Raw genomic sequence first — 15062 nt, forward strand, 5'->3', positions numbered from 1 at the left:
TTTTTAGTGATCATTACAGCGTGAACGCCCACAACCACACATCATCTTATCTTTATGCCTCTTCCTTCTGCTCAGCCATGTACCTTTTTTTTACATGAGTCCCGACTGAAAGACTACAAAAGCTTTAAAATATGTAACAGAGCAGTGTTTGAAGCCTTTAACCTCCTACGCAATCTTTTCTTCTCTCTGTCACACCCTTGTATCTTCTCTTTCATTGTCCCTCCCACCCTCCGTCCGTCCTTCCACTCACATCCAGAGATGTGTGGTTTAAGGCCAGGGAGGTCTCCCATGTCTCTGACATAACAGTCCACCCTCTACATGCTCCTGTGGAATGAAGGCACGCTTTTTAAACACGTGGTGGAAGGGCAAATTAAAAGGCGCTGATGGAGGAGTGCCGCTGCAGAGCTGGTGAAAACATCACCATGGGCAGGAATGCGGCTTTAATTAGTGCGCCCTAAAATACTGGAGCTTACTGTAATGCGCTGTGGGGGTCAGTTAATCTCAACCAACAAATTGAGCAAATGTCATATAATCGCTTTTCTTGTATAAATAGCTACACACCATTATAGAGTCTTTGCATGATGTTCTCGTTGTGACATCCAACGTGGATCGTCCCATTGTTGCACTGCAATTGTTTAGCTATACTCTGTATAGGATATTCTTATCTGTAAAAAAACGTCTTTAACATGGAATGAACTTCCATCCATTCATATTTTCTTAACAACTGATCTCTTCCAAGATCTCCTCTCCTGAACTTGAACGTGTTTTCACTTACTTTGCATACTTTGGTTTGAATATTGCTCCTGTAAGTCACATTGGCTAAATGTGTCAGTTTTTCTAAATGCCAGTAATGTCATGTCACGTCACATCATTTCACGTAATATAAAAGGTGTGTGGAGTTTGTAATACAGTGCAACAAAATGATGGATGCCCTGATCAGCACCTCGGCTACAAAATCACATGCATAGCTTATCTGAAGATGCAAACATCTAATTAATTGTATTTTAAACTATACATTCAGGTAAAATTCATGAAGACGTTCCAGGTGAATAGTGACTGCTTTCCGAAGAATGCCAACAGACTTTACCTTCAAATGATTCTCATGCTTAATGTCAGTGTATTGCAATGCTGAAAATACTCTGCAAATACGCCATTGCCAGTGTTGCAGACAGGAATCAGCAAATTAATAAGGAACGTTTTATTATATGTTCATATTGTTTATAAAAATTCATAGAAAAAAAACTATGTCGTATTTAATGGCATTACCCAATTAAAAATGAGATTGGACTTTTTTTCTTTTTTTTTTGTCATTGTTTTGGAGAAATGCTTTACCTGAGTGACTGTGCTACAGGATTCGGGCCTTTCATCAACCACCGCAGTGCAGATAAGTCCTAACCAGCGATGATGAACGTCCAGCGGCATCCCCCCCGTCAGCTAATGTGAACAGATTTACGCCTGCAGGTTCTGCAGTGGAACGTTCTCTCCGCTCTCTCTCCCTGTGAACATTTTCATTTGAAGCTTTAATCAACCCTACTGTTGCAGGTTAATGTAGTGATGGGAATCAACTGAGAAGCCTCCCTATTGTGGTCAAAGTCATTACTGACTATATAATGAATTTGGCTCTCCGACTGATAATAGTGTTTACAGGTAAATAGTGCTTCCAGTAATTAATTTCATTCCAGAATTGATTGTGCCGTTGACCACTGTTTCCAAACTTTTGCACATTTTGCCTTTAAAGTTGGTGACGATTGTGTGACAGGAAGGCATTTGTTGAAGGCACAATATTGTTTAAATACCTTGCTTTCAGAATTGAGAAATGAAATGAATAACATTATTATCCAACTATTTGCCACCATAAACAATCAATTATCCCGTTCGTGTGCGTGGGGTATGTAGTTTATTACGGAAGGGCCTTTCGATGTCACATCTGATTAACTGACCGACTGCGTCGATTCTGTGAGTGGAAAGTGAAAGCGCCACGCTCAGTGCCTTAACAAAGTAACCTGCCACTCAAACCCAGCGACTGAGCAGATACAGACAATTCCTCTTAATTGCGCTCGAAATGGAGCGGCATTGCATGCGTTCATTAGATCACTGCGTGTGTGTGTGTGTGTGTGTTTGCCCAGTCCCAATTCCATGACAATTATCATGTACCGCCCAGTGAGTCGCGGGGTCAGCAGCTGGATATATGTGCTGTCATGGCTGCAGCTTTAGTTAGAAAATGCCGTCAAGCGTGTTCATTTAACAAGCTCCCCGTTATGCTATAAAAAGAACTGCGAGAAAGTCTTCGTTTTTTCTTCCCGAGCCCAAAAAACAAAACCAACTGCTATTTTTCTAACTTCTTAATGAAGCTGCTGTGTACATATGTGCGTGGTCTTTTAATTTGTTGAATCTTATTTTCTGCAGTGCTGCATGCCTGCTTCTTGATGTTGAAACCGTTCTGCCGTAGGCCACGGGATGGGAAGAAAAAAAAAAAGCTCAATAATAAATGATGAGTTTCCAGTGGTGTTTCCAAGGATTGTTTGATGTTCTCCGCTTTCAGGAGCACAGTGTTCTATGGATTAACAACACTTTCGGAGACATGGATATTTGAGATGGTGTTGCCAGCGTTGTACTTATACGTACAGATTGTATTGCGACCGTGTGAGGATGTCATGTTGGATGTCATCGTGCTGAGCACATCATAACACGGCTCAGATATTCGTGCCTCAAGGTTTCCACCTGGACTGAAGAGTGGTAGCGGAACCCTAACGCCTGAAAGAATGCTCAACCAGCCCTCAGGCGGCGGCCCGGTGGGACTCGCCCCCCACTTCGTCAGCATGTCACTGTAACCGCCACTGGCTCCGCACTCCGTGTTTACAGGACACCGAGGGCAGGCAGCTATTGATGTGAACCTGCGGACCTGTTTGGAATGCAGCCTCGCTGCGCGATTATCCCGGTGGAATAATGATGCCGGAGTTATGGAAATGCAGACATAAATAAATCAAAGACGGTAACGCTCCTTGCAACATCTCGTGGCGGCATAATGGAGTCGGGTTGTCCTGGAATGCCACTTTACATCTTTAAACCAATTACGTGTGAACTGTGGCCAGGATGTGGTTAGATGCAATCATGGACGTTCGATAAGTAATCCTGCCCCTGGTGTTCCCGAGTCCGTGGGGCAGCTCGCATGCCACGGCTGAGCGGAGAGACAAAGCGGCAGGGCTATCGGCCGTTCCCATTATTATTTCTTTTGTTTTACTGCCGCATGTTTTGTGTGTCAGTAAACCAAGATAATCAATGCAGTAATGTTTAGTGGAGTGGGTTTGTTTCAGTAGTGGGAGCTCCAGAGTTCCGCACACCAGTCAGTAATAAGGGTGTCAGGATTTTGACGTCTGATTATAGATGTCACTAGGAATATGGCAAACAAAAGGAATACACAGGGGCATTATGGGATGCTAATCACACCACTCTCTCACAACAGTCGTTCGTTTCCGTGATGCGTGGGGGCGATGCGGCATTGTGGGCCCTTATATCCACTTCAGAAGATAAGAATGCACCTGCCCACATCCTCACGGTCGGGGGCTTGATTGACCGGCTTTTGAGAAGAGTTCACCTTTCCTGTTAGTGGATAATGACAGTGCAGGGCAATCTGAGATTCCGTCATGCAAAAACTGTACTTTTTCTTGTCTTATGAAGCGTTCAGATGTCATTCTATGCTCTATTTTTGAGCTAATTCCATTTTCCTCATTTGTTCATTTTATGTGGGTCCTTCAAAACTAATTTTTATTTCAAACTAGCACTGTCAAAATTAATGTGCTAATTGCTGTGATTAATTTAGCAAGTGCAGCTACATTTTGCTTAATCCTGATGACATTCCTCCTAGCAGAGACAATCCTTACATATAGATGGATATGAACAGTGAAGGAGTTTTAGGGCCACTTCAGATGACACATCGAGCGCATTTACATTATTTTCAAATGTTAACTCACAGCTCTCGAGGCACTCAAACACAGGAGCAACAATGTGCCAATGTGTTGGAATCAGACACAACCAGATGAAAATATACAAACTGACACATGCCATTTGACTCACATTGTCAAAAGTAATTTTCACAAACTTTTATTCCAATTTACAGTCAGAGTCTGCGGGGTGTTTTAATGTAAAGCAAATGATCAGATCATGGCTGCCAGCATGGATTTAGCAGTCATGTGTCAGTGTTATTCTTGTGGTGACAGCATTTTGGCAGTGTATGCTCAACAGGTCATGGAAAAATGTATTATCAGCACAATGGTCAAAACAAAAGCAAAACCAGTACTTATAAAGTATATAGAGTGCACACAGCAACAGTAGAGAGTGAAGACACAGGCTCATTATGGCATCAGCACAATGAGAAACATGATATACAAAATAACAAACTAAAACCTGAAAACAATACAGTATAAATACATTGTAACCCAAAATTATTCTAAAAAATATTTTACATGAAACAAAACAAACAATAATATAAAACAATAACAACAAAAAAGTAAAATAATTTACTGCTAGGTATCTTTACACAATGCTTGAAGGGGAGTGTTGGCACGCCCCTGATCTTAATGGGCCCTAATCACCCTGCTTCCTTCTCTGAAGCAGCTGAATGTGATACGGACCCAACACACGTGCAAATGGGTGCCACCTGGTGATCCAGGAATACCGCAACACAGGTGAACAGATTTCAAGATGTATTAACTACAGGCTTTCTTTCATTGACTTTTCATGAGCGAATTGGTCACATTGTAATGACAATACCAACTGAAAGCAAAGTGGAACCACATTAAAAATGGCAAACTGTGAACCTTTGTTAAAACTGAGTGAAGCTCACACAGTCAGCGTGTCATTAGGTTTATGGCGACTGCAGGAGCAGCTCTGAGTTCATCTCTGAGTTCTGTCAGTGGGTGACGTTGTTTTACTGGCATTACTGGCTCACCCAACCGTACTTGCAAATGGATAATTTTTTAATCGATCAGATAGTTTTTACAAGCACTTAAGCCCAGTGAGCTGTAAATTTCAGTTTTTATTTGTCTGTATGATCCCCGTTTTCCTCTCACTTCAGCAGCTTCGACCAGATCGGCGTGATGCACCCCACATCTTGGTGCCTATCTGCCTATGTCTTTTACATTAATCGATGTAAAACCCCTTGAAAGGCCTTTGGCAATTTTAGCCAGTTAAAAACAACGATCTTTGTTCAGTCAATCCACTGGATGCCTGAATTAAAAAAACAACAAAAGAAATCTATAAATAAGAGCCCCACTGAACAATTAGGGGGAAATGATGGTGATTATAGTCTCAGCAGTGCTGGTGACAGTGAAGGATGGCCTGGTGTGAATTGTTGCCTTGTAATGTAAACAGTATACAGCATAATAACCCAAAGAGTCTGAAGGGCTTGTGGTTAGAAATCATTGCTACAATTTACAACCTTTTACTCTTTATGGTTACTAGGTTCAATGGTTTCTCTGGTTTCTATGGTTCTCTGCTACCTACTCCAGGTATAAAGTGTGTGTGTGTGTGTGTGTGTCACAGGAAAACTGGAACTAGGAGTTTTTGGGCTAATGCAATTGATGGTTCCCAGTTTGGCAAATTGGCAACTCAAAGCAAATGAATAAAAGGTCTATTTCTCTATCAATCTGTCCGCCTGTGTGTAGTCTGTCTCCCATTGCAGCCCCTGAAATAGGTTTTCTTTGTGAAAACGCAAGGGTAAATGTATAGTGTAGATCCTGAGATCAGTCGTACCAAATAAAACTCACACACGACCCTCCACACCTTGGAATTTCCAGTGGATCTTGAGTGGTGAAAATTGACCTGCCAGTGATATGAAGCTGAGTGTGCTCCCGCAGCGTGGTAAAGTGCAGCGGGACGCCTGTCTAGAGCCGTCTCCTGTAATGGAGCTGAAGTGACTGTAGTATGTAAAGTGTAGAGTGATTATGGCTCGCGTAGCGGAAGACACTATTCAATTTATTGCATTTCACCTCTTATTCCAGCAGTGTTTCTTTCTCCCCTGTTGTCTATCTTATCTATAACATGACTGGAGATATTTCAATTTTCCCCTCTCTGTGCTTGCTGTATGTTCTTTAGCAGCAAAGCACACTGGTGTTGGGTATAGGCTGCCTGGTCCCGGCCCAGCATGATTATTCTAGCCAGTTCTTATTTTTCTGTCAGACCTGGCCGGCAATCCTGGCATGGAACCAAAATGGCACCACAACACTGGCTTAAGAATTTTTCTCCAAAACCACACTGCGGCCTATGCATTTGGAAGTTGTTACAGCAGCTGACTTTTTGATAGGAAATGCACGCGCACACACAAATAAAACTGTCCATTCGCAAAGAGTTTTGAAAGTCAAGCAGGAAAATGACTTTGTTTACACTTCCCTGCCCTGCTTCTCAATAATTCCTGTGTCTTTGAACATAAGTGGCTGAATCGCTCAGCGATGCGCTGCACATCACCAGGCAGGGGACCTTGTTCAGTTTGATCTTGGTTGGAGGAATTCTTAATAGAAAAGCAGATCCACTTCAGACAAGATTGTTACGGTAAATACATCCCCGCACACAGGGCCTTCGATTCCAACTGAGGAGGCATGCTGGGTAGCGGGTATGCAGTGCGCTTGAGCTTTGTGATTCAGGCAGTGCTCTTTAGATAGTAATAAATAGGGCCCAGTAAGGCCCATCTAGAGTCCAGTATCACCCCTTCATGTGGGTGTAATGTAACTTTGCTCTACCCCACTCTCTGTATTTATTATATATATTTGTTTATTAATGTAATTACATTATAGTACATCATGTGTTGCGTGAAGTGGACATTTGCAGGAACTGTTAGTGAATTTCCATCTGTGGCATGTTCTATAAATATATTTACAGCCTTTATCCAGAGCGACATACAGTCAGTAGTTGCAGGGACAGTCTCACTGGAGACACTCAGAGTTAAGGGTCTTGCTCAGGGACACAATGGTAGTAAGTGGGGTTTGATTTCGTGACTTTGTGGTCTTCTGGTTCGTCTGGTCTTCAGCCTTCTACTATCCTACAGTGTGTGTTGTTATGTAAAAGCTTGTCTTTGAATTGTACACACGGTTCTTTTAACATTCAAATGAGGGGTGCTTTGGCAGTGCCTTTGTGATCTGATGTGTCACAATACTGTCTGACTTTAGATTGGTGGCAGAGCCAAATTACGCTATTGTCTGAGGTAATTTTTACCTGCATTTATGTCTACAAATACAGACAACATGCTCTTTGTGACGTTAACAAACATTTTTATAGTGGTTAGTACTAGTTATATATTTTGACACACCTAATCATGTATGGGTTTGACTATTTTTGTATTGTACAGTGATGACAGCATTTCACACTCTCCACCACCAGATAAGATAAAATAAGATAAGAAAAACCTTTATTTATCCCGAGGGAAATTCTTTTATCCTAAAAGCATGCTCAAAGCATTAAGAGTATATAAGAACAGAACATTAGTAACAGACAAAGTGAAACTGAAACACAGCACAGCACACAGTGACACAACGAAATGTATCCTCTGCTTTTAACCTTCACCCTTGGTGAGCAGTGGGCAGCCATGACAGGCTGGGAGCCCCGGGGAGCAGTGTGTGGGGACGGTGCTTTGCTCAGTGGCACCTCAATGGCACCCTGGCGGCTCAGGAACTGGCCACCTTATAATTACGGGTCCATTTCCTTAACCGCTAGGCAAAATGATCTCCAAATGACCCTAACAAAGTAATACATAATAAATAACTATGACAGATATTGTATAGTGACATTAGATCGTGGTTATGAAAAAGCAATATAGTGATGTGCCCTAAATAGAGAGAGGTAGCTGCATGTTATGAGGGATGAAAAGCAACATTCTGTAGCCTAGAGACGAGTGTAACTGCACAGTCCCATGAGAAACCAGACATTAATGCTGATCCGGAGAAGATTACCTACAGAATGAGGAAGAGTTGTACAGTCGTATTGCCACGAGTAAGAAGGACTGCCTGTGGTGCTCAGTTCTGCATTTAGACACAATGAGTCTTTTGCTGTGTGCTCTGATGGTCCATCAGGGAGGCGTGCGTGGGGTGAAAGGGATTGTCTCCTCTCAAACACCTCTGCCAGGCTCTCCTGTCTGACACCCAGGACAGAACCAGCCTTTTTGTTCAGCTTGTTCAGCCTGCACTGCCCATAACAGGGGTGGTCTTCCAACAGTCCTGAGGCGGTTCCATATTTTACCAGCTTTATTCACTCATGTCTCATGAAGCAGCTTACAATAATGTAAAAGCATGTCTCGTGAAGTGACATGGACTCACACCTCCAAGGCTGTGAGTTTGAATCCTGGCTGATGACTTTGTGTGTATGAGTTTACACCCCTATGTTGGTGTGGTCTGCAGGTTCTCCAGTTTCCTCCCACCTTACTCCAGGTGGATTGGTGTCTCTAAATTGACCATAGGTGTGAGTGAATGGTGTGTGTGTGGGTGTGTGTGTGTCCTGCGGTGGGCTCCAGCAACCATGACCCTGAGTAACAGAACTGAGCGGTTAAGTGAGTGAGTGACTGTTTCCTGTATTATTGTGTCTCCAGTTTTAGAATTTTCAAAATAGTGCTGGTGTGTCCAAACATTTGTGGTGGTGGTGTACGTCCTGCATTAATAATATGAAGTTACTGAATAATATATTTTTGTTTTGTGTATGCTGCCGACGTTTTAAGAGTTAATGGTGCTGTCTCGAGTCCCACTGTGGATTCCCTGGTGTTGGGTTTCAATCGTCTTCCCATATTCACATGGTGCCTTCTCACAGTTGGGTTTATAAATCCTCTGACAGACTGGCACACGGTCCAGGGGTGCCGGAAGATTGCTTAGATATGTTTCACCTTCCCCCTGAGCCTGCATAAAATGCCTCAGACAATTGCCATATGGATGGATGCGCCTATATCATAAGCAGCTGTGGTAGCCAAGCATCTCATGACTATAGACAACGCTGAAGGGGGCATGGGGATTGTTTCCAGAAAGGCCCGTTTGCCACAGATTTCTGGGGTTGTCAGGGACAATGGAGGAGAATAGGCTGTGACTCACTGGGCATGCAGGGATGCACCACATTTCTCATTGAATCCTAATGCAATTGGATCTGGGATGGAGGCCCCCACACAGTGAGCGGGAGAAAAATGAGAGACTGATGGCTTAGTGTCAGCCAAGCAGCATTTCTAAACCCTGAGGGGAACATCTGACACTGGGCCATACATTAGTAAATCAGGCAACATATCTGCACATTTTGGAGGAATAAATTGTGAAATATTTATCAGTGGCTGAGATGCTTCTGAACTGTTTTGTCTGACAGCTTTCCATGTTACTGAAGCGCACACATTTACTTACTTTTAAATTAATTTGATTCATGAACCATCTGAATTAACATAAATCAGAGAAAATAATAAAATCATATACCAATTCAAGTTGCCAATTACAATGTTAACCCTGAACTTCACAAGACCTTTGAGGGTGTTTTTAAGCAGCATTAGCAGCAGATCCTTATAGTTCTACAACCTGTAAGGTAAAGGCATTTAAGGTGATATGGAGGTGGTGTGTGTAAATTTGCCACACAGAATGCATGACTAAGAAGAACATTATGACCAGTGCATCATATTTCCTCCACACCTGGCTATGATATGATGAATAATATAATTATTGTGGTATGCTTCTGACCTTTACCAGCTCTGACTAGAATTAAGAAAATTTATATACTGCAGTTGCTCTTTTAGCCAATCATTGTACATTCACTAAAAATCAACAGGTCCTCAATCAAAGGGATGAAAATGCACCTGCAAACAGGTATAATTTCTCTTTAATAAAACATTTTTAGCCAAAAATTCTAATATTAAATTTAATACTACAGTGTGTATTGTATGGCTGAGAATCATTGTATCAGTAAACTCATCAATAACAGCCATTCCAGATCGAGTGGGATTTGCTTATGATCATACATTCAGAGATGCAGTGTGAGCCTGGGTCATATTTCAGTCTCTGTGCTCACACCATATTATGGCCCAGTGGGTTTCAACCCTGCTCCTGGAGGGCAATCTATCTAGATTATATCTGTTCCAGCACTGCTGTAATAATGCTCTTTTGATAGCAAATTCACTTGCAAAGGCAACTTGTGTGAAAACATGGGTCTACATCAAAGTAAATTGGCCCAAACGAAACTGGCATAATTCAAAAGAACATGTACATAAACATGTTCACACCAGAAGCGATTATCTTGGCCAAATGGTTGCCACTGAACCACATCAGACTTCATTACCATTAAAGCTCATTTTGATGTCCAATTCTCCAAGTGAAAGTGAAGACCATCCTGCAGTTTTGATGCTCTTGCTGCTTCTGCTTTGACCTTATTTCAATCAATTTAATCACTTGTCACTGAGCATAAAAGACGACTCTGGATGAAAGCAGATTAAAAACAGATTAAAAACAGACAAACGGATTAAAACTGAATTCAGCACCATGGACAGCTCTTAAGAACTGAATCTACTGACGCTCAAAATTTGGCATTCCAGTACAGATATATGCTGCATTTGTTCATTGTAGAAGTTCCAAAAGGCTTAAAAACATTTAAAATGTGTAATGATAATGATTGCAACACATTCATTAACGGATTCATTAGAGACAGACCCTAAGTGCATGCATCTTGCTCTAATTAGATATTTAATAAATCTGTATTTTACAAAGAGGTGGGTGGCTGCTGATCTCTAATGTCAGTGGTTCAAACTGCACTCTTACAAATCCACTTAATGCCATTGTTCACCCCAATAAGACACATTACCATAAGTTGCTCTGGCTGAATTGACCCTGTAATTGGCATTTGGCAGAAGGAACTGGAGCGAGTGTTCACGTAAACTCATCGTCGTTCTGTTGTGTTTCAGCTGGCGACATGGGACCCCATCCACGGGCTGAACGGAACTCTGACAGACAGGAAGCTGGAGAACAATATGAGAGGGGTGGTCCTGAGGGTGGTGACTGTTCTGGTAAGTACCATGCCGCCGGATGATCGCTCCGCCCCTAGACCGTCACCTCAATTAACAATCACGTCCTTGACGCCTCCGCCCGTTCCTGATGAAGGAGGCTGGAGCACTTCGTCAGAAGCCTATCAGCTCATTATAGGCAATTTTCCAAACTGAATTGAGACCCGAAGAGCAGTGCTATATTGAGATTTGAGTTGTGCTGTCTTGCCTCCAGCACCGATTTGAGTGAGTCCCTGGAGTTTTTTAAAGATTCAGAGGTTTAAATTCTTCATATCCCTGCTTTGAAGTCTGAGCTAGAAGAAAGAGGCGATGCTACGACTCTGCACCGCTCCTTCTTTCTTGCTTTCTTTTTCTTTTGCACCCAGATTTTCAGGCCTGTCAGATTGAACAGTGAATACATTAGGAACGAGTTCGGCATGCTCTGGTACGCAGCTCCTCCCATAGGCAGTGTTAGTGGGCCACTGAAGCCTAGAATACACACACAGACACTTACATGCGATGTTGCACACGCATAAACTGTTCCTGTATACTACAAGTTCTAAAGGAATAGCTTTCTGAAAACTGCACTTGGCATGTGGGCTTCACCCTGTGATTGTAACCTTTTTTCAGCTTTTTTTTAATTGTCTTATTAATAAACTGATGATTCTGGAATGATTCTAGAAACAGTGTTACAAGCTGACTCACTGTTTCACATAAATGGATAATGCCATGTAGCACTCTTTTATTAAAGGGTGGGAATGCAGTTTCTCCTCCACTTGACTGCTGTCTGTACTTTAGTGTTTGTGCCTTAGTGGTTCTGCACCACCTCCAAAGTGCAGTCATGGGCCAGTCTAATCAAAAAAGAAAAAGATGCACGATTGGTAGACCTGCAGATAAAAAGCATGAGCTTATGTTCCATTAGAAGAAAGGAGTTGGAGGGATTAATGGGGAAATCAGATCGCTGATTAAATTAGCAGCACATGGTTTTATTTGAATCTGTGCATGAATGCTTTAACCCCAAATTATCCAAAATGAAGTACTTTAACTCAACTTGTGTTTTAAATTAGTTACTGTAGAATACAAAAATGAGCCATTTGAAAGCGCCCAATCTTGCAAAATTGACTTTGAACACACATTCATGACATCAATAGGAATTATTAATGAAATAGCGAGAATTCAAATCCAATCAAATCATGAACTTAGTGTCTTGTATCACATGCTACGAAACACGCTTATGCTTTCAGGTCGGGTTGGTGGAGCATTATCGGTCGGCTTTTGGAGAAGCTCCTATTACTCTGCTGGGTAATGTTATTTAAAGCACCAGGCTGCTGCATTTTAGGTTGACCATTGTGCATACTGGCGGTTTCCGGCTTCACTAACCACGCAAGATCTTTGGAAGGATGCTCCACTCCATCTTTTAGCATCAACTCAGTTCAAGGGAAGCTGAGCTTGTGTGGCATATGCTGAGGGAGCGAGCGGGATTCTCAGAACGGCAGGAAAGTGGGAGTGTCTCTGAAGCCCACTCGCCTCCGGCACCTGATGGAGCACGTCCCTCACGTCACCTCAGCAACCTCAGTGGCGCCGTGGAGTGCTGCACCGGCTGCCCCCTGGTGGTCGGAGTGTCGGGATACGGGCCGCAGCGCCGGCTCGGCGTCTCCGAGAGCCTGGACGTGGGCCAGGCACAAGCTGAACTGGCAGGAGTCACAGCGGTGGCAGCCGGCAAGTCACAGCGGTGCCAGGCTGCTCCTCAGCTCCTGGTCCTGGAGTCGCTGTCAGCGAGGGTAGCGCCAGTCTGTTTGAGTGCCTCCCGAACGTCCTCGAGGTGTCTGAATAAACACACACACACACACACACCGACATGTGTGCGCACAGCCTGCAAAGTGGAGATTATGTCAAAAGCGGTTTCGTGCGGGAGTGTCTGCAGCGATTTCCCACGCAGAGCATCGATTTTTGACAAAGCTTCCGGAATCTTAAGCAACTGCGCGTGCAGCGGCGCAGGAGCGAAGGCTATATAATGAGAAGGTAATCAATGCAGGACTCGGCCCCCGGCTGCGGGGACATACCCCCGCCAGCGCGCTCTTCAGGCTCAGCAAGCGCACTGCTATGGAAACGGGCGGACGGAGCCAGAGATGGGCAGAGCCGGAGAGGCGGCGACGCCGGTGTGCGGGTCGGCACCAACGGGTGGTCTGATGGATGGCCCCTCATGGCCATGGCGAGAGCCGGCATGCACGTCTGCTCTCACACTAATAGCTTATTGAACGACAGGGGCCGGCAAGGATTAGAAAGCGGCGGTTTAATGTGTGCGCCGCGCACAGTCAATAACCCCCCCCCTCCCCACTCTGTAATAAATCGGGCGTGGCATATTCCCAGAAACACCACTGTCTCCAGCACGGACCTGTGATTAAAGCCCACGAGGAGAGATTCCACCCAGTCAACGGCGCGGCCTGCGTTTCCAACAATTAAAGAGAGAGGGAGGGGGCAGTTGCGACGCCATAAATTCACCGTGGGGGTAAAGTGGCTCCTGCTCCAGCTCTCAGGAGGTCTGCTAGGGGTGTAAATAGTGTGCGAATACAATGTTTTGCAGTTCATGCTGTCAGAAGCACATGTTAAACAGCCCATTACCGCCGTACCCTGCTTCTACACACGTCCATTCCCGCCGGACGGCTTCCCTGCACGTGTTTATTGGTGGTGCGCAAGTGAATGCGCGGCCCGGCCCCCCGGAGGGGGTATGCAAATCATTCTGCTTGAGGGGAGGTGTTTTTTTTTAGGTTTTTTTATTCACTTTCTCTCGCTTTTCTTACGAGTCATGCGAGGAGACACTGGCTGATCAATACCACTAATTATTTCTCTATATGCACAGTGTGGGATCTCTCCCTAGCACTAAACATTACCACCACTATTGCCGATTTTTACTCTAGGAGAATATCAAATAGTGCGTCCCTCATAATTTTGAGGCTCACTTGAGATGTCAGTCAAACTAATGGCAGACTGTACTGTTTGCACACAGCAAAACACTTTTTTCAGACTAGCACTAGTGTAAAGTCAAAGTTGTCCTCAGAATATACATGGACAATCTTTCCCTCAGTGGGATGGTGTTATATTTTGGTTTAACGGCCACCTGAATCCATCAGCTGGACGATCATCTGACCCGGTCCTTGTTAGGAGGTTTGGAGGTGCACGATAATGGTCAGCAGAGCTGGTGGACAGGCGGTCTCACTGCGGTATGGTTGGGATTCAGGTAGAGCGCTGCCAGCGAGGGTACGGCCGACACTAAATCTTGAGCAGCTTGATGTAGTTTTGGCAGCACTCTCTTAGTGCGTAGACATTGTCCTGCCAAAGTCTCAACTTTAAGCCCTTGAAGGGTGTAGCATGGAAAGCCAAATATGCGGCACAGAGAGCACTGAAAAAACCAGAAGGCACTGGGTCTTACCTAATGTGACGTCATTTATGAGAATTATGCAGAGAGTAGTATGCAAAGGTTGCGTGTCACTTCCTTGTTCATAGGGTCGACTCCGCCATGACCACTTCTTCTGCAGGTAAACTCCACCCAGCCCGGAGGTCACAGGGTATATAAGCAGGGTGAGCTATATAATTAGGAGTCTCGAGAAGCTGCTGTAGCTTGCCAAGCTCTGCAGTTGCAGAAACTTTTGAACTGACAGCGCTCTTCCTGCACGTGTGATTTCTAGTTTGTAGATTGTGTTTATGTTCTAGGCTTTTCTTTACTACTGTTTGATTTGAAGTCTTTTGTTTGATCTTTTTTTTTGGTGGTGGATATTTTTTTCAATTTTTTTTATTCATATTTATTTAGGGAGTTTATATATAAAATACTTTGAATAAAAATATTCCTCCTTTTTTTGCAATCTTTCTGTGTCATTAGTTCATGTCCCATTTTACATTTGTGTTCCATCACCCCTTATGTGGTTAACTTATCTGTAGACGTTGTAGGGTAAATTGAGCCAATTTGTGAATTGATTCATAAGCATGTGATATTTACTAAACTATGAATAGTTCTCGTAATTTTAATTATAAATTTCTTATGGCGTGGACAAAAAGGGTGTCTCATGTACGTCCACAATCATTATAA

General features: G+C 43.6%; 1 protein-coding gene across 6 annotated transcripts in view; it reads left to right on the top strand.

Moving 5' to 3' along the window:
• Nucleotides 1-15062, top strand: part of grid2 (glutamate receptor, ionotropic, delta 2) — a 307218-nt gene that overhangs the window by 226146 nt on the left and 66010 nt on the right. For all 6 annotated transcript variants that reach the window (XR_003751238.1, XR_003751237.1, XR_003751240.1 and 3 more), the window contains exon 9: nucleotides 10901-11002. Coding sequence is in view for 2 of the 6 variants with exons in the window: in XM_028996105.1 (XP_028851938.1) it covers nucleotides 10901-11002 (102 nt within the window). In the remaining 4 variants the exon portion in view is untranslated. The remainder of the gene's footprint in view (nucleotides 1-10900; nucleotides 11003-15062) is intronic.

This window comes from Denticeps clupeoides, chromosome 11, assembly GCF_900700375.1.
Source record: "Denticeps clupeoides chromosome 11, fDenClu1.1, whole genome shotgun sequence".
NCBI classification, from domain to species: Eukaryota; Metazoa; Chordata; class Actinopteri; order Clupeiformes; family Denticipitidae; genus Denticeps; species Denticeps clupeoides.